This window comes from Camelina sativa, chromosome 19 (assembly GCF_030686135.1).
Source record: "Camelina sativa cultivar CO46 ecotype springtype chromosome 19, ASM3068613v1".
NCBI lineage: Eukaryota > Viridiplantae > Streptophyta > Magnoliopsida > Brassicales > Brassicaceae > Camelina > Camelina sativa.
The window spans coordinates 17,147,288-17,166,634 of NC_141898.1; the positions used below are offsets into that span (position 1 = coordinate 17,147,288).

Genomic DNA, 19,347 nt, shown 5'->3' on the forward strand with positions numbered 1-19,347 from the left:
AAATTAAAAACAATGCAGAAACAGAATTAAAAAGTGTTGTAAATTCAAAGGATCAAAGATCTAGGCATAGGGAATTTCTCAGGAAATTACAGATTATTAAATCAATAAATTAATAGGATTCAAGCAATTTAAATCATATCTAAAACTCTAAACTCTTTTGTAAAATAAATCAGTTGTCAATGCAAATATTATCTAAATTTAAAAACAGAAAATCCAAATCTCTTTGTAAAATTCAAGGTTAAAAATCAGCTTTAAAAACAAATTTAGATTGTTCACAAAATTATTAAATCAAATCTCTTTGCAGGAAATAATTTTGCTCATCAAAAGGTTTTATCAGAAAAATCAATTATACTCTCATATCAATTTATTTTCCTAGGTTATTAATTCTAGGTGATCAATCAGGAATTAATATGAAGAACAACCTAAGATGAAGATCACACAAGATAATGAATCCTAAAAATAACAGATCTAATAAACCATAAAAACCCTGTGAAAAACCCTAAACCTAACAAGCAAACTACTCAGACATATCCAATGAAGAACAAATCATAATTCTGAATAATATGCAATAGATATTAAAAGAGTAAATAAGGAGTTTATGAATCTTCTCTCTACAGATGAAATCAGATCCGTCTCTCCAACTGCTCTCAAAAATCTCTCAAGGTTGCAGAAAAATAATACTTTCTAGAAAATAACTTAGGTCTTAACAATGACCATAAAAATCCTAATTATACTCTAAAACACGTCTTGGGCCTTAATTGCAAATAAGGGAAACTTGGGCAAATTTTGTAAATCTTCTAAAGCTTGTGGAAAAAACTTCTGATTGGCTTGTGGCAGCTGCATGGATCGATGCAGAGGTAGCAACGGTCGATGCAGAGGTAGCATCGGTCGATGCATACTCTTGAACTCGTCTCTCACCTTCGTTGATCAGCCTTAATGCTTTGATTATGCTCCAAATCATCATTTTTAGCTCCTTTGTGTTCCATCCGTGCTAATGAGTACCTAAACCTATAAAGACTCAAAAGCAACATAGAAATCAAATCAAAAAACTCAAAAAGACACTTATACCATGGTTAAAAACTACAAAAACCATGATATATCAGCCTCGTTTTTTGCGATGCGTACATTTGTCTCACACGAACTGTACTTTGGATAATGATTAAGAATAAGAGGCTTGTCTTCCTCGATAGACATCTCCTCTAAGGCTTTGTCTAGAGCGGATTCAATTTGTCAAATACAGAGGATCACATACAGAGGATCAGCAGCAATACTGTGCAAAAGCGAAAATAAAGAATCCTTGGTGTCTTGTGGAATTGTGACGATGCAAAATCCAGGAGTTTCAGTTTTGCATCTACGATGCATTCATAGCATTCTTGATTTTGAAAGAACTAAAGAAGCATCACATATCATTTTAGCAAACAAGGTTCATGCAGTCACTTCAAGTTTTGGCATTTTCAATTTTGTTCTTTTATCTTCCTTAAATTTTTTTTATGATGCTAACAATTATCTTCAGCAAAATTATTGTGAGCTAACGAGTAACGAGAGAGGTCTTTCTTATACGTATTTTGTTTCTATTTTTTCTGTAGCAAACATTGATTCATTACCACAGGACCTTTTTAGCCTCTGCGGTAAGACACAACCTTATATGGGTCATCTCAACTACATTATTATATAACTTTTCCCACAAAAAAAATTAGCCTTTTTTGGATTTTTGTTCAAAAATTAGCTTACAATTGCTTTCTATTTTCTAATTAAAAAAAAAAAGAAGATATTTTAGCACTGCTTTCACAAAAGTAGCTTTAATCTTCAAAATATTTTTGGAGCCACAAGTTTGTGCTTGATATGCTTGCTTGGTACACGGGCCCTGGCACTGATGTGTTACTTTTTATAATACCAACCATAAAACCTACTATAATTTAATTCATCCCCTTAATAGTACAAATCTTTTGCGTTTTAAATTTTTGTTTCTGATATGTATCTATAGAGATTTCAATGAATTTCTAGACCCATGGTTTTGGTTTATAAATTGGCATACTAATCTTGTTATTATATATTAGGGAACCTGACCGTCGTTAGTAATGATGATAATGACCCAAGTGACTATATGTTTGAATCGTCATAATGATCATTGTCATAATCGCAACTAGGAGATAGGGACACTAAAAACACATTTGGATCTCGAGATTGCCAGCAAATAATCGACTGTCCTTTTCTTTTTGGAAATGTCGGTTTACTATTGTAAAGATTCCTTTTGCTTGGACACAAATCAAGTCCTAATAATGTGTTTGAGATCAAATCTAGGATTCTAGGTTTGTCAAAGAGCTTTTTTACCTTTGCTTTAACTTTGTTACATGATTCTCATAAAGTACCAATCTTTTTGGTATATATAAAGTTCTACGCAACTGTGTATCGATTCGAGATGCCATAGAACAAAAGGTGAGGGTAATAGTCAAGATGCATCACATTTAAAGAGTACACAAGAACTGAACCATTTTAAAAACAGGAACAAAGAACAATAAACCAGGGCAGAGTCTAACCACGTTTATGACAAACTAATGGTTTTGTAACTGAATCAGAAGTCGAGCTTAACCGGATATCGATCAATGCAATGTTCCCACGGACTACTAACCGAAGGCTTGACATTATGCAGAGCAACCCAAACCGCACTGTTACACTTAAACCCACTTCCAAAAGCAATCTGCCAAACCCGGTTTCCTTTCTTCATCCTTCCTTTAGCCTCAATGTAAGCCAACTCATACCAAATGGAGCTCGAAGAAGTGTTTCCGAACCTGTGCAGTGTCATTCTCGATGCCTCGACATGTGTCTGCGAAAGCTGCAGATTCTTCTCAAGCTCATCAATCACAGCTCTACCACCAGCATGGATACAGAAATGATCAAACGCAAGTTTGAAATCAGGAATGTAAGGCTTCAGCTTAGCATTAAACAACTTCTTCGTAACCAAAGTCATGAAAAACAGAATCTGCTCGCTTATAGGAAGAACCAAAGGACCCAAAGTAGTAATATTCGCCTTAAGCGCTTCCCCAGCTATAGCCATAAGATCTTTCGACAAAGAGACACCAGTCTTCCCATTATCATCTTGTTCTTGGTAAACACAGTTGAAAGCCTTCTCAACAGCTCCTTTATGAGTCCTAACCGTATGAACAAGCTTATACTTAGACCGTCTACGATCTTTACCCTTATTAGACAACAAAATCGCCGAACCACCAACACGAAACAAGCAATTCGGAATCAACATGGCCTTCTTGTTCCCAAAATACCAATTCTGAGTAATGTTCTCAGTACTAACCACAACAGCATAAGTGTTCCTATGAACTTGCAACATATCTTTAGCTAAATCGATAGAGATAACACCAGCACTACACCCCATCCCACCAAGGTTAAAACTTTTAACATTCCCTCTAAGCTTATACTTGTTAACAATCATAGCTGACAAGGAAGGTGTAGGGTTAAACAAGCTACAGTTGACAACCAAGACACCAATATCCCTAGGGTTAATCTCGGTATTCTCGAAAAGCTTATCGAGTGCAACGAACATTACCTGCTCTGCTTCCTCACGCGCCGCCATCATCGTTGGACGTGGAGGGATACAATGTAAAGCCTCAGGGAGATAAGTCTCTTCTCCTAAACCAGAACGTTCGAGAATCTTTCTCTGAAACTCTAAAGACGACTCATTGAAATCTTCAATCAGCTTAGAGTGATCCATAAACTTCTGATAGTTGACCTGGAGAGTCTCTGGAGGAAGGTAACAAGAGTAATCAACGAGGTAAACGGATCTGGGACGGCTCATGATGTAAACGGTGGAGCCAAAGACAGCTAAAGCAGAGAGGAAGATGAAAGCTACGAGATTGTATTGGAGGTGAAGCCAAATCTGGTAGAGATCTTCAGTTGTTAATCGAGAGATCTCTGTAACCAAAACCGCCATTAAAGGAACCAAACAGAGCTTGAAGAGGTGAGTAATGAGATAATGGTAACCTAGCTTGACGTATTTCATGTTGACGCTTTGTAAGAAATTAGGAAGCTTTGGTCTTTCGTTCTCCGTTCGGATCTGTACGGATCCGCCATTGACGGGCTCGTTAGCAGCTTCCATGGCTTGTGGCTTCCAATAACAAAAAAAAATGTAACCTTTCTGATCGAGAGAAGATGTTTGTGTGTATAACGAACGAGAGATTGAGAGAGAAATGGGTAAGTGGGTTTGATAGGACTTTTGAATCAGTGAAGTGACGCCATTGATGAACACGTATGAAGAAGAGAACAGTTGATCTGTCGAAAACTTGTGTGTGTTTTTAGAGAGAGAAGAACAAAAGTGTTTTTGGTTTTGTATTATTTGGCCTTTTCTTTTAACCTTTTTGTTGTGTGTTTGTGGTTGTGTTTGTGTGTGACTGTGTGTATAAATAGCAGCCAAAAAGGTATAGTATTTTTGTTATTCACGAGTGACATATATCAATGATAAAGAAATGTAAATGTGTGATCTTTGGCTAGAAATTTATTAAGGGTCAAAGTCCAAGTCGGAAGTGAGTATAATAAATTTGCTAACTCAAGTCCTTTTGGGGTATCAAAATCCAAGAAATTAAACACGCATTTACTCAAAACTTTAATGTGAGAGTTTGGTAGTATATAGTCTTTTTCCCCTGTAGTCTTCTAGACACTAGGCTTTGAATGGTAACCAAATAAAGTGGGACATTTTTAATAAAATAACAATCTGCAATAAATACACCAATCACATAATTATACATGATTTGCGGTTTTTGAAAAATTAGAAAAGGAAAACCGTTTTAAATTTTTGTTATGTCTTGTGAAACAAAAAACGCACTGCTTAATGAATACTCTCCATGTTTGGTGCGGAACTAAAATCCGCTTTCTATAAATATATGATTCTGTAATAAATAATAATACATTATTGTAAATAACAAATAAATTATAATAAATTCATCTATCTTATATATTGCAAAAAAGTTAGTAATCAATAAATAAATAAGTTAAACTTTTAATTTAAATAAATTTGGGTATTTAAGGGTCATAAACATATGAAATATTTTTTTCACTAATAAAAAACAGATATTAATTTACAATTATATTAATTACTTATCAACTTACTCATTTCTTCATACAAATTTAATAATAAATATATACATATATATATAAGTGAGCACTATCACCATTTGAACCCAAGAAAATATTCCCCTTCTCTCTCTTATAAACTATAAATAACAAAATGAATAACATTAAATTTACATATGCTATAAATAGCAAATTTTAATAACTTATGAATAATATTTTTAGTTGGGCATAAAAATATGTACATAAGAAATTTGAACAAATTTGGGTATTTAAAGTTCTAAATATCTTTTAAATTACATAAATCATATAAAAGTTTATTCATACAATTATTATTTTTGCTAATTTAATCATACAATTATTATAGTAATTATTACAGTAATAATATATATAACTTTATTATGAACCGCAATTATTTTTTCACCAATCAAAGATTACTCGATACCGCTAATTTTATATAAACCGCACTTGTCCCGCAAATATATTTCTCCCGCATGAACCGCAGTTGAACCGTACCGCACTATCAATTTTTTTGTCTTGCACATCCAAATACGCTGTTACCATTCGGACTAGCCCACTCATATTTGTTTCTTCATATGAATGTGGTGTGCTTTAAAACCAATTTTTTAGTTCGGAGAAACAGGAAATTAATAATTATTTATGACAAATTAAAAGGATAAATATCAATATTGTTTTTTATAAAGTTTATCTACAAACTTTTGTTTTTGCAAAGTATTGTTCATTTAAAATCATATTTAGTTTTTATACTTAATAAAAATATAATATTTGCCATCCGAAAAAATCTACTTGATCAAAAAGAAAGTTATGAATGGGAAGCGAACAGAGGAAGATTTCTCTTTTTCTTGTAAATGTGATTTCAGCTTAGTGAGGATTTGGATGAAATCCATAGCTTTTTATTATCTTTTGTGATTATAAAGCCATCCACTTGAGAACGAGCGCGCTCCATATCCTTTACTCAAAACGTCGAACCCAAAAATAGAACACGTGAATTTTTTTAAGTTCAATTAAACTTGAATAAACTAAAATTTAATAAAATTTGACCAATAATTAAAAATGCAAAATCGAAACAATTGATATGTAGATGATCACTAGAGTCTTGGGCGCACTAGATATTATTCATTACGAACGTTATAAAACACGTGCGAGTATGGAAGTCTCCAATGAAGAAAGTTTTTCCCATCAAAATGCTAACACGATAACCATCGAACATTTTCAATTAACCATTTCTATTAGATTAACATAATTTCTGCATAAAGGCGCTTGCTTAAACCATTCATATTTTAAACGCACCAAACCAGTAACAATATATTTTTATACTCATGCAGTATCTATTGACGAATGACGATTATCCAAGTTTCAAGCATTATCCAGGCTTGTAAATGTGTGGTTTGCGAGGTTACAATTAAAGGAGATAAAGCTGGCAGTTATGGGGGTCAAGTCAAGGTAGGAAGTGGGAAATGTTAATAAATGGTATTAAAACGACTTGAGACAAGAAACTAACACTTTAATAATGTGACTTCTGGTTGAACAGTCTTTGCAAGGATTGCGGCTATTTAATTGCCAAACAATCATAAATTTGTACTATCTGAATGTATGTAGATAATAAAAATCATCATTACAATAAAATAAAAAAGAAGGTGTTTCTCTCCAGAGCATGATATCTAAAACATGAGATAACACCTCAGTAAAAATTTATACCCTATCAAGTTATAACATTAATACAGCTCACATAATTTTACTCTTACGTGAACTAAAGAAAAGGGAAACGATAGCGTTTGATCAATGGCTCAATTTCTTCTTCGTCGTCGTGATACCATGGATCGATTGTTCTGCTGAATGCCTTCAGCGCCGTTTATACCATGGTCTGACTCTGTTGCTGATCCTAGCCATGACTCTCTCTACCAATCTGAGCAGATCCGACGATGATGTTAGCCCCATCGATGGTCGATCGGTTATGGTGGATTTCTTCTTCTTCGATCCACCAGAATATGTTCATCAGATCCGACGATGATGGGTTTTTTCTTCTTCTACGTTTCGTTCCCAGGTAACATAAGTTTATTCTTTATGTCTCTTAATTTTGGGGAGTAAGGAATATTTTTAGGCTGTGAATTTGAGATTGTATTGATGTGTTTGAATCTAGAAATTGGAAGAGATCCGAGGGAGAAAAAGATGAGTGCTCCAGTGAAAGAGGAGAGCTATTTTTGTGTGGTAAAAATCTGTGTAACATTTGTAATTCTAGAGATGATAAGGTAATATGTAGAGAACATAATTTTTATTCGATTTTGTGTGTCACATTTTGTTTTCAAGGAACTGAGTGTATTTTAACCGAGTTTTATCGGCTAAGATGACATCAAATTAGACCAGTGGCCGAATTTCAAGTCCTACATCTTAGGAGACGCAACACAGAATGTGTTACTTGTGTAAGTTTTCTTCTCACCGTGGTTCCATATCTAGGTTTATTATGATTTTTAAATTAGTATTTGTTGGTGAAGTTACTTTCGTGTTGTGGACAAGTCAGGCTAGGAGGCCTTTAGCTATTCAACATTTTTTGAAGTTTCTGATCGTTAGATAGTTATAGCCAGAGTTTTGTATTAGACGTTATGTTGATGCAGTTAGTATCTTATAATGTATATTGTGCTCCTAAATATTTTTGTAATCGTGAACTGGCCAGGAGAAGTTGTTTTCTCCAGTAATTAAGTATTGCATATGAACTTGCAAACCGATTATGTCACATGCCTAAAGCAAGCTACGACTGCGAGTCTCCCAGACTCTACATTCTATTTCGGATCATAACCTCTCTTTGAACCTGTAAGGAGTCTCAGTTGATCGAAGGTGTTAAGGTAGAGAGATATATTAGCGCTTGCTAAACCATGAGCTGAGCTTAAGAGTTCAACTTAGATCTGTTTCTTGCTAATTGTTGCACGGATATTTAAGTATCTTCCTAATCTCTCTGTTGCACTAAACCTGCTCTTGAGGTGACCAATCTCTGTAAATTCCAACTAAAGTCGCAGTAGAAGAACAGGTGGTTATGAGAGGCTCATTAAAATCCAAGATTTGTGTGTGGTTATAAAATTCTACATGAGAAAGATTCGCAAGTTCCGTAAACACACTGAACATTTTGAAAATTGTTTTATTAATTTTTCATTCTCTTTAACATTATTATCTTCAGGTTTGAGTTTTTTTTCCTTGGAATATTCTTTGTCTTTTGCTGCTGTTTGCACGGTCTATTCTCACAAACTTATTGTCCTCAAGGTCAGAGACCTTTGTCTTTTCTGAAATACTATTGACAGCATGAGGCCATCGTGTTGAGACCTGGCTATTGTGGTGACAGTGAAGTTGATCAGAAATGGTTTCACCTGAGTGTTTCTGGGTTTGTATAATGCATGTAAAATGGAGACTGTGGCTTGTGTCGGATCTCTGCAAAGTATGCCGAAGAGGAAGATCTGTTGGTGAGGTAAAGGATGAGGAAAAACACAGTAGTCTAGAAGCGGGTCCCGATCAGAATTAACCAACACAACTGATGAACGTTAATAGCAAATTTAGAAGCATATTGGAGAAGCAAATGTGAGCTTGCAACTGATGTCCACTTAAATAATATCTTCTACTTGGTTGAGTTTTATATACATATGATATTTGTTTATAGTTTGAATTCAAGTGTGGATCGCTTAGCAAAGGAACCGGTTATTATGCTTCATACAAACTTTGTATCTTATTTTCATGTCCTGCTTTCACTGTAAACATTCTCCTTACATTGATTGTAAGCAATTAAAAAATAAAGAGGTGCCAGATAACTTTCATTTTGAAAGCTAAGAAATAAAGTTTCATTGTGGAATTAAAAATGCAATTTTAATTTCAATGGAAGATACTTTAATTTTTCAAATATATATCTAATTTTTCGGTTTAATGAAAACCAAACATTTTGGATTAACTATATTAACATCCAAAATATTCAGTATTGTTTTAGTAAGAGAAGAATATAATTTTCAAGTCAAAGAAACAAAAACTTATTTCTTAACATAATAAAATTTAAAATATATGTAAAAACTAAATTTATGAAATAAAAAACTCAAGTATCATATGAAAATAAAATAATACTAAAAATAAAAAATAACCATTAAATTATCAAAAACTTATGAAATTTGATATCAAAGAACATATATATTACATCATGAAATCAGATAAAAATAATAAACCAATCTGGCGGCGTAGCGCGGGTTTAACCTAGTAATAATAATAATTACTAGCTAGTAAGCGTCCTACAAAACAAAATAACTTTATATAAATTTTAAATTTGTAAAAATAAATTAGAACTTTATTTTACATACAGAAAATTAGTGTTTATACAATATTGATGTTAAATCCAAATATCAAATTTTAAATTGATTTTAGTTTGGATTATTGTGCGTATATAACCTAGACGTATCTACTTTAGATCGGGAAACACGTCCCGTCCTATCGTGTCATTCTGTTTTGTCCCGTATTCATCCTAATTTCATTATCTTTGAAATGATTACTCGTTAGACGATTTTGGTGTATATGTGACTATCGCAATCCGTGCCAAGAATAATTAAATTTAAAAATATATGGTTTTTGCAATCAATACATAATAACCAAACACATGCCATAATTTTGTCATGTGTATGCCAAACTAATCAAAATATTTCTCACATTTTGCTTAACGGTGTGAAATCCAAATATTATATTTCATTTTGGATTTAGTTGAATTACTGTACGTATATAACCAAGATGTATCTATTTTGAAATGGGAAACATTTCTTGTACGGCGCTGTTATTAATTTTATGCCCATAACTTTACTCTTTTAAATAATTTCCTACTAGACAATAGTTTTTGAAAAAGTTTGGCTAGATAGTATCTCGTGCTACACAGGCAAAATATTTTTTAGTTAGCTGGAAAATTTATGATATTTTACAATCTACCCATAAAACTCAATTATAACCCTTGTTTGTTGAAATAGTAAGTGACATACATGTATATTTTTTAAATCAATCAAAATACTTCTCACAGTTTGTTTAGTAGTGTTACATCCAAATATTTTATTTTAATTTGATTTTTGTTTGCATTATTGTACGTATATAACCTAGACGTATCTATATTCGAACGGAAAAACCTTCTTGTCCTGTTCCATCTCGTCCCGTGTCATCTTATATCGGATTATAGATTTGTGATAAAAATCAAGTATCGAGTATTCATTTTATAGACGAGTCCCATTATCCAACCCATTACTGGATTCATTAATTTATCCGTAAATATCTGATGAAATAGATAATATAGATGAAATGAACTAGTTTTGTTAGTCCTGAAGCTGTAGTTTTAGAGGTGATGTCTGTGAAGGCTAAGGTTGTAATGGTCACAAGTGTCGGGATGATTGTAAAAATCTCATCTAGTGATCTCTAGTGGGATATGATAGCGTACGTATACATTTCTCTCGTTTTGGACTGTGTTTGGTTTTTATTAATGGGCTTTTATTTCACTTGTCGGTTTATTTATTATTCAAGAGTGGAGGTTTGTCACAAACTTCTTCAGAAACTTTCCAGTTTTCATGATTTCCATTTTCATTAATAATATGTTGAGATTGCCTCTGCTCCCATGCCTTATATTGCTTGCAACTCAAATCCAGATGTTTCTTCAAGTTTGAAGTTCCAGAAGTTGATGCACATCCCAATATTCTTTGATAATGATTACACTTGCATTTGTCCTTCACGAGACTAAATATTTCCAGACAAGGGACCTTGTAACTGGTTCTTTAGGTTGCTTAGGTGGTTTAGAAGTTGCTCCACTCCCTTCTGGAACATCTTTTCTTTTGCCTCGATTAGTAGCAGGAATATCAACTCTTCTTCGGCTTCTTCATTTTTTTGGTTTGGCAATGGTGAAGAATCCATCTAGAAAATAGAAAAAAGAATGAGTGATATGTTAAAACAGACACTAAACAAAGACTAATAAGCTAACACTTTTGCGTTCTCTGAAACAAAGACTAATAAACAAACATATTGCGGTCTCTGAAACTGAAACAGTCTCAAGCTGAGAAGAATGAAACGGATCAGATTCATTGGTACAAATAAACAGTCTCAAGCTAACTATTGCCTCCACTGTTCAATAGTGGTTTAAGATGTTTCCACAGTTTCAGTCAAATCCGTTCTTTATCTCAGGAGAATAGACACTGAAAATGTCTACTTGACACTGAAAAGTAGATCAAATACAGCGAATAATCAGCCTAATTTTAGCACAAAATAATCAATTTTTGATGGTGTTTGCAGTAAGAGAGTGCATGGTCAGCAAATGGAGCGAGCGTGGCTGGAGTTCACTCAACCAACTCCCACCCCCTCAACTCCGCAACACCAAAAAGTCTCTTTATCCTTTGAACAGCACGGTCAAAGGACTTTCATCTATTACACAATAACAACATTTTTGAAAGTCTGAAACTAACAATATATTACTTCAAAGTTCAAATACAGATAACGTGATTGTTTACATTAAAACACAGAAAAAAAATTATAATAAAAGAACGAATACTAGTAGGAAGAAGATGAATTATAATAAAAGAACGAATACTAGTAGGAAGAAGATGAGTTTGGCCCAGCTATAATTTAAATTTTAGGCATGTTAGAGAAATAAGTCGAAAAAAATTGAGAACCACAACACAAGAGTGGTATGGTATGCGTGTAAAGGTTTTAACAATGGCACTTGCAGAGACCACTGCATGCAATTATTGCCTTTCAGCAATTTTATTACTTTTAAGGGTCACTTTTTCCAGCATATATATATATATATATATAGAAGATTTTTCAATTATTTTTTTATAGCTTCGTATATTGGTTACTTAATTTGGTGGATAATGGAGTTGCTGATGAGGTGTTTGATGGTAATGCTCTTGTTCCATTCGAAACGGAAGCTACGAATCTAAGAGAAGATGCACAAATTTTGAAATCGATTGCAAACCAACCCACTAATTAACTAAAGCTTGTGATACAGAAACTAAAAACGAGGAAGTGAAGATTGATGAAAAAGAGCTTCAAATCGATCGCCATTGATAAAAGTTTTATCATAAAACAAACACATTCTCTAACAACACCAAACTGAGCTTCAACCGACTGAACAAATAATCATACCTCCTGATGAAAAAAAAAAAGTTTCGGAAAGTGATATTATACTCCAACTCTAATACTCGAAACAGAGACCCAAAGCATCTACTAGTCTAACTCTAAGAATAAACTAACACATCGAGATTCTTACATACAGTCTAACTATCAATCAATGAACTAAACCAACATATGCAAATTCTTCTAACAATCAATAGATGAACTAAAGTACTAAACTCCAAATTTTAAACCAAACATCAAGATAAAAAAACTTACCTTTGAATGAGTCTTAGACAACTCAGAAAGCGGAGAGCCGGGAGATGAAGAAAAGAATTTAGAGAATCCAGGTTGAGAGATTGTGAATTGCAAAATTTATCAAGGAAAAAAAAATCTCCCGCAGATATAGGAAGTGGAGAAAAACTGATCAACACACGATTCTTCGCAATCTTAATTTTCGATTTTAATGGGGGGGGGGGGGGGGGGGAAGAATACGTAGATATATACATAGGTTCAGATATAGATATATATGGGTGCTAATTGGGTATCGAGTATTACCCCATCCGAACTGATACCCAGAAATATATACATTCAAGATCCAACTAATATATTGTATAGGATCCACTCCCAATCCGAACCGGATTTTTTCGGTTCGGATCCAATACAGATATTTCGGGTCGGGTATTTTGCCCAGGCCTAAGTTTGTGTCCAACTTATATTTACTTAGGTTTTCCTTATTTTAGTTCTAAGCATGTTACCCTAGCTATCATAGGAAGTATAAATAGGATTTTTATGTCTCCTTCAAGAGACGGCTTTGGTATTTTAATAAACTCAGAAGAATTATTCTTCTTTTCTTCGCATATTTCTTTTTCCACAAGTCATCAAGTTCTTAGCACGAGCATCTTATCCCTTCATTGAATTGTTTCTTCTCTTTAATTGCACAACTTGACTACTCGTTACCGTGATATATTCTACTGCACTAGTTAGTATCAGATTCGAATCGATCCACACCATGCCTCCGAATAAGAGTCTTCAATAACAACATGAAGAGCAACTCAGACGTGATGCGTAACATGTTTGCCGAGTTTCAAAAAAATATGCGTGAAGAGTTATGCAGTTCTGTTGGGTCAACGGTTCGCAACGTGCTTGCAAAACAACATCCTCCTGTCTTGCCTCATCGTACAAAAGCAGTCTACAAGGAAGATGTCAATGGTGATATCAATCCGTTTAATGACATGAGCAGCAGAATCCGCATCGTGCAGTTATCGTAGCACCAACTTTTGATAAACGCAGATGGGAAGCTGGTTTCAAACTTGATCTTCTAGAGTTTTCTGGAAGCTTCCAACCCGAAGAATTGTTAGATTGGATAACTACAGAATAGCCCCTCAATTTTAAGAATGTGCCTAGTGATATGCGTGTTCCCCTTGTTTCTACTCGCTTATGAGGTTGTGCCTATGCTTGGTGGCAGCAGACCAAAACGCAGCATGAATGTGATGGAAAAGAGTGTATTGCGTCTTGGTAGCAGTTAAATAGAGGATACATAAAGTGTTTCTTCCTTTTAACTACTCAAGAATGATCTACACACGTCTTCAAAATTTGAGGCAGGGGTCTTGTTCTGTTGGCAACTATGCAATAGACTTTCTCTCCTTGTTGACGAGAAACAATTTGCTTGAAATAAAGGATCAACTAGTTTCACGCTTAATTGGAGGTGTACGACAACAACTTCAAAATATGTTGCTCCAGTTTAGTCCTTCGTATGTCTCTGAAGTGCATCAGAGAGCCTTACTTATTGAGCAGTCCATGCGTGGGGTTACTTATTCTTGGTCCTCATTGGGATATTCTTATTGTAATCAGTCTGACTTACCGAGAGCAGCTGATTCTGTTTCTGATCAGGGGGTCATCCACGTTTGCTGGACGGGGGGAGTTTCTCAACCTACAAATACAAGAGCCTCATCCTCTAACTGTTTTAATTGTGGGGAACATGGACACCGTCAGTCTAAGTGTCTTAAAGCTGGTCGTCGAGGGTTGTATGTGTAATGCCCCAACCGCCACCTCATAGTGGGCCCTATTTCTAATCCCAGTCCATGGGCCCACATTCCTTAATGAGCCTCACGTCCTCTCACAAGGCCCGAGAGTCCATCTCTATCCGACGATCGGTTTCCTACGTCCGGGAGGCTTTAAAGACTTGTTACCGTTCCTACAAATCATCACATGATCTTTCCCTGTGTTTTATCCTCACTCGCACAGTTCCGACAGTCACTTCCGAGAAAGTCACCCATCCTAAAACTACTACAACATAAGCACGCTTAACTGTGGAGTTCTCTCAGGACCCTTGACTGAAAAGATAAGTCCACTTTGGTGACATAGGTGGCCAAATCAATTCTTTTAAACCTCTCGCAAGCCTTAGAAACCGGGGTGTTATCACAGGTCGCAACGTCCTCGTTGCGCACCAAGATCGTCACCCCTTGACAGTGTGAGTCCACTCGACTGAGTTCGGCTATGATATCACTGGAAACGACCCAACCACAATCTCTCAGTGTGCCCCATGTCCAATCCCAGTATATGGGCCCACCTTCCTTAATGGGTTTCACGTCCTCTCACTAGGCCCGTGAACCCATCAATATCTGACGGCCGGTTTGCTCCGTCCGAGAGGCTTTAAAAACTTGTTATCGTCCCTACAAATCACCACATGATATTTCCCTGTGTTTTGTCCTCACTCGCACAGTTCCGACAGTCACTTCCAGGAAGGTCACCCATCCTGAGACTACTCTAGCATAAGCACGCTTAACTGTGGAGTTCTCTCAGAACCCTTGACTGAAATGATAAGTGCACTTTGGTAACATAGGCGGCCAAATCAATTCTTTTAAACCTCTCCGCAAGTCTCTAAAACCGAGATGTCACAATATGGAGATGAGGAGCCTATTTATGATGATTATAGGGATGATACTGAAGCTCCTATATGTGATGAACAAGTTGCTGGAGATACAGGGGTGTCATTGGTGATTTGTCGTAATTTTCTAGCGCCACATGTACTTGATGAATCTTGGCTTCGAACTAACATATTTCATTCCTCTTGTACCATTAGCGGCAAGGTTTGTCGTTTTATTATCGATTCAGGGAGTTGTACGAAAGTTGTTGTCGTGGCTTCGAAGCTCTTTTATCTCTTGGCATTGTCGTGCAACGTTCTCTGTGGGCACTAGCTACAGAGATTTGGTTTGCTGTGATGTTATTCTGATGGATGCTTGTCATCTCTTATTGGGGCGTCCTTGGCAGTATGATCGACGCACTTCTCATGATGGTTTTGCCAGTACGTCCACTTTTCTTTGTGAGAAAAAATGTATTACGCTTCTGCCTACTCAAGACGTGTCAGCTCCCGTTATATCAAGTTCGGAAATTACTCCTCCACAACTAGTGATTACCGCAACAAGTCCGATTTCTTGTCAAAGTCCTAGATGCTAAGTGAATTATAATCTGCTGATGTGGTGTTTGCTTTGTTTCCAATGACTTTAACAAGCTTAACCCCACATACCATTCCTCAAGCATTTAGGTCGCTTCTTGCTGAATTTTGTGATGTTTTTCCAGATGATCTTCCCACAGATTTACCTCCGCTTCGCGATATACAGCATTACAGAATGAGTCTGATGGAACATGATGAGTTACGCAAACAAGTCGAAGATCTGTTAGCTAAGGGCCATGTGCGTGAAAGTCTTAGCCCTTGCGCTGTTCCGGCTTTGTTAATTCCTAATAAAGATGGGACGTGGCGCATATGTTTGGACAGCCGTGTGATCAACAAGATAACAATCTGTTATCGATTGTTGATTCACGATTAGATGATTTATTGGATCAAATTGACATTGCTTCTAATTTTCCAAGCTGGATCTAAAGATTGGCTATCATCAAATTCGCATTCGCCGAGGAGATGAGTGGAAGACCACCTTTAAGACACATGAAGGCCTATTTGAGTGGGTTATTATGCGTTTTGGCTTATATAATGCTCCGAGTACATTCATGTGCATCAACAATCAGGCACTTTGTCCTTTTATAAGCAAGTTTGTGGTAGTTTATTTTGATGATAAATTGATCTTTAACTCTTCTATGGAAGATCATATGTCACACTTGTGTGATGTCTTGTTGGTATTCCGACGTGATAAGTTTTATGCAGCCTCAAAAAAGTGTATGTTTGGCGTGGATCAAGTTCTTTTCCTTGGCTATGTTGTATCTACTCATGGTTTATCAGAGGATCCCACTGTGACACCTCGGTTTCAGAGACTTGCAGAGAGGTTTAAACGAATTGATTTGGCCACCTATGTCACCAAAGTGCACTTATCTTTTCGGTCAAAGGTCCTCAAAGAACTTCACAGTTAAGCGTGCTTATGCTGGAGTAGTCTCAGGATGGATGATCTTCCGGGAAGTGACTGTCGGAACTATGCGAGTGAGGACAAAACGCAAGAAAAGATCATGTGGGAATTTCTAGGAGCGGTAACAAGTCTTTAAAGCCTCCCAGACCTAGCAAACGGACCGTCAGATATGGATGGACTCACAAGACTAGTGAGAGGACGTGAGACCCATTAAGAAAAATGGACCCATGGACTGGGATTGGACATAGGGCCCACTAATAGGTGGCGGTTAAGGTGCTACAAGTGGCATCAGAGCCAAACCTAGATGAGTGTGGAGTCGAGTGAGCTCACACTGTCGAGGGTGACGGTCTTGCTGCGCAACGAGGACGTTGTGATCTGTTAGTGGGGGTGAATTGTGTTACCCCGGTTTTAGAGAATTGTGAAGAGATTTAAAAGAATTGATTTGGCCACCTTTGTCACCAAAGTGCACTTATCTTTTCGGTCAAAAGTCCTGAGAGAACTCCACAATTAAGTGTGCTTATGCTGGAGTAGTCTCAGGATGGGTGACCTTCCGGGAAGTGGCTGTCGGAACTGTGCGAATGAGGACAAAACACAGGAAAAGATCATGTGATGATTTGTAGGGACGATAACAAGTTTTTAAATCCTCCCGGATGTAGCAAACCGACTGTTGGATATTGATGGGCTCACGGGCCTAGTGAGAGGACAAGAGGCCCATTAAGTAAAGTGGATCCATGGACTGGAATTGGACATGGAGCCCACTAAAAGGTGGTAGTCGGGGTGATACACCCGCAAAAGTGGATGCAATCCATTCTTGGCCAACTTCGCGTTCAGTCTCTGATCTTCGTAGTTTTCATGGTTTGGCATCATTTTCTTAAACATTTGTTGTTCATTTTAGCAGTATCATGTCTCCCATCACCGACTACCTTAAGAAAGCATTGTTTCAGTGGTCTGAAAATGCTGATCATGCTTTTACTGTTATTAAGTCTATGCTTACTTTAGCTCCGGTTTTAGCTTGATCAAATTTCACGGTTCTTTTGAAGTTCATTGCGATGCATCAAAGACTGGTATAGGCGCTGTTTTGAGTCAACATGTCAAGCCAATTGCATTTTTAGCGAGAAAATTGTGGGTGGTTGTGGTCGATACAATACTTATGATGTTGAGTTGTATGTTGTGGTTCAGGAAATAAAACATTGGCGGCATTATCTCTTTCGTTCTCTTTACAGACCATGATTCTTTAAAACATATGGGTTCTCAAGAAAAAGTTTCGGCTCGACACGCGTCTTGGTTTGCTTACCTTCAACAGTTTACGTTTGTTATCAAACATAAGGCAGGAACTCTAAACAAAGTTGTTGATGCTCTTAGCCGTCATCACACTCTCCTGACAACACTACATGTGTCCGTTCCAGGTTTCTCTATTTTACTTGAGTTATATCCAACAGATGCATTCTACAGAAAAATGTGGCGTGAGATTCGTGTTGGGTTGAGTTCCGAGTATTTTGTGTTTGATGGCTTTTTGTTTCGAGGGAATAAGTTAGGTCTACCTGAATGTAGTCTCCGATTGCAAGTAATTAAAGAACTTCATGGTGAAGGTAGAGATAGAACGGTTCAGCTTGTCATGGGTTCTTATTTCTGGCCAACAATTTGGTTGACGTTGAACGTTATGTACTCTTGCATTATGGTGTGTGTCAAGCTGCAAAGGGACATGCTTCAAACGCAGGACTCTATATGCCTTTTCCAGTATCAACGCAGGACTCTATATGCCTTTTCCAATATCAACGCAGTCGTGGACAGATATAAGCATGGATTTTGTTCTTGGTCTTCCTTGAACACAACATGATACTAAAATAGTCCACTTTGTGGCTTGCAAAAAGACTACAGACACATTAAAGGTTGCTATTTTGTTCTTTCGTGAAGTCTACAAGCTGCATGGATTGCCTTTCTCTATTGTGTCTGATCGTGATTCACGGTTTCTTAGTCATTTTTGGAGATCTTTATGGCGAATGTTGCGTACTAGCATAGACATGAATTCTGCGTAACATCCTCAAACTGATGGTCTGACTAAAGTCACAAACCATGCTCTCAGGGATCTTCTACGGTGTTTGGTCGGTGATAACATTTGCTCATGGGACAACGTTTTGTGTCAGGCTGAGTTTGCTCATAATCATGTTGTGAATCGTTCTACTGGCTTCAACCTGTTTCACATTGTCTATGGTTTGATTCCTCTTAGCACTCTCGACTTGAACATTGCACCAGATCGTACTCATGGCCATGCCAGAGCATGTGATTTGGTTGAAGAATTTGTTGAGCTTCATCGTCAAGTTAGATCCAACTTAGAAGTTGCAAGTGAAAAGTATAAGACAAGTGCGGATCTGCATCGTCGGGATCTTCAGTTTAAGGTGGGAGATAAAGTGTGGGCTGTCCTTACTAAATGTAACATCCGCTAACAAAATAATCGGTTTTGGGGGTGGGTGTCGATACACCAACAATTTATAGTCCGAGCGGTTTATTTTAAATCGTCAAATTGGAGCGGTTTGGTTTACGTAGAATCCTAAATTGGGGTTTATAAGTGAGAAATCGACCTGAGGATTTCGGGAAAGCCACTTTCTGCCGTTCCAGGGAGAAAACAGAGAGAAAGGATAAAAGAGAGTGTTCTTGTTGGAAATTCTTGGTGTTGTTTGTGAGATCTGTCCTTCTGGAGTGGAGATCTGGTGCTAGGAACGAAGGAGGAACTTTCTAAAGGGTTGGATTCGTCGGTTCTGGTTAGAAACTTCCTGCGAAAGAGGTGAGTGCATGACCA

The 19,347-nt window shown here is 36.6% G+C and overlaps 1 protein-coding gene, 2 long non-coding RNA genes and 1 pseudogene across 4 annotated transcripts; 2 read left to right on the top strand and 2 right to left on the bottom strand.

The window, feature by feature from the left end:
* Positions 1–2,437: 2,437 nt before the first annotated feature.
* LOC104766926 (3-ketoacyl-CoA synthase 9 pseudogene) lies at positions 2,438–4,473 on the bottom strand (annotated as a pseudogene). Its single transcript, XR_015591194.1, has one exon. The product of XR_015591194.1 is annotated as a 3-ketoacyl-CoA synthase 9 pseudogene (transcript).
* A 2,207-nt stretch (positions 4,474–6,680) lies between these two features.
* Positions 6,681–8,894, top strand: LOC104766925 (uncharacterized). The gene is made up of 4 exons (XR_015591195.1): positions 6,681–7,141; positions 7,238–7,305; positions 7,405–7,517; positions 7,769–8,894. It is a non-coding gene; the product is annotated as an uncharacterized LOC104766925 (long non-coding RNA).
* A 1,759-nt stretch (positions 8,895–10,653) lies between these two features.
* On the bottom strand, positions 10,654–12,779 carry LOC104766924 (uncharacterized). The gene is made up of 2 exons (XR_764151.2): positions 12,472–12,779; positions 10,654–10,998 (listed from the first exon to the last, which is right to left on the bottom strand). It is a non-coding gene; the product is annotated as an uncharacterized LOC104766924 (long non-coding RNA).
* A 5,227-nt stretch (positions 12,780–18,006) lies between these two features.
* LOC147920704 (uncharacterized) lies at positions 18,007–18,994 on the top strand. The gene is made up of 3 exons (XM_087501187.1): positions 18,007–18,358; positions 18,465–18,516; positions 18,634–18,994. Exons 1-3 carry the CDS (start codon positions 18,007–18,009, stop codon positions 18,992–18,994), a joined length of 765 nt encoding a protein of 254 aa, XP_087357313.1.
* The last annotated feature ends 353 nt before the right edge of the window (positions 18,995–19,347 follow it).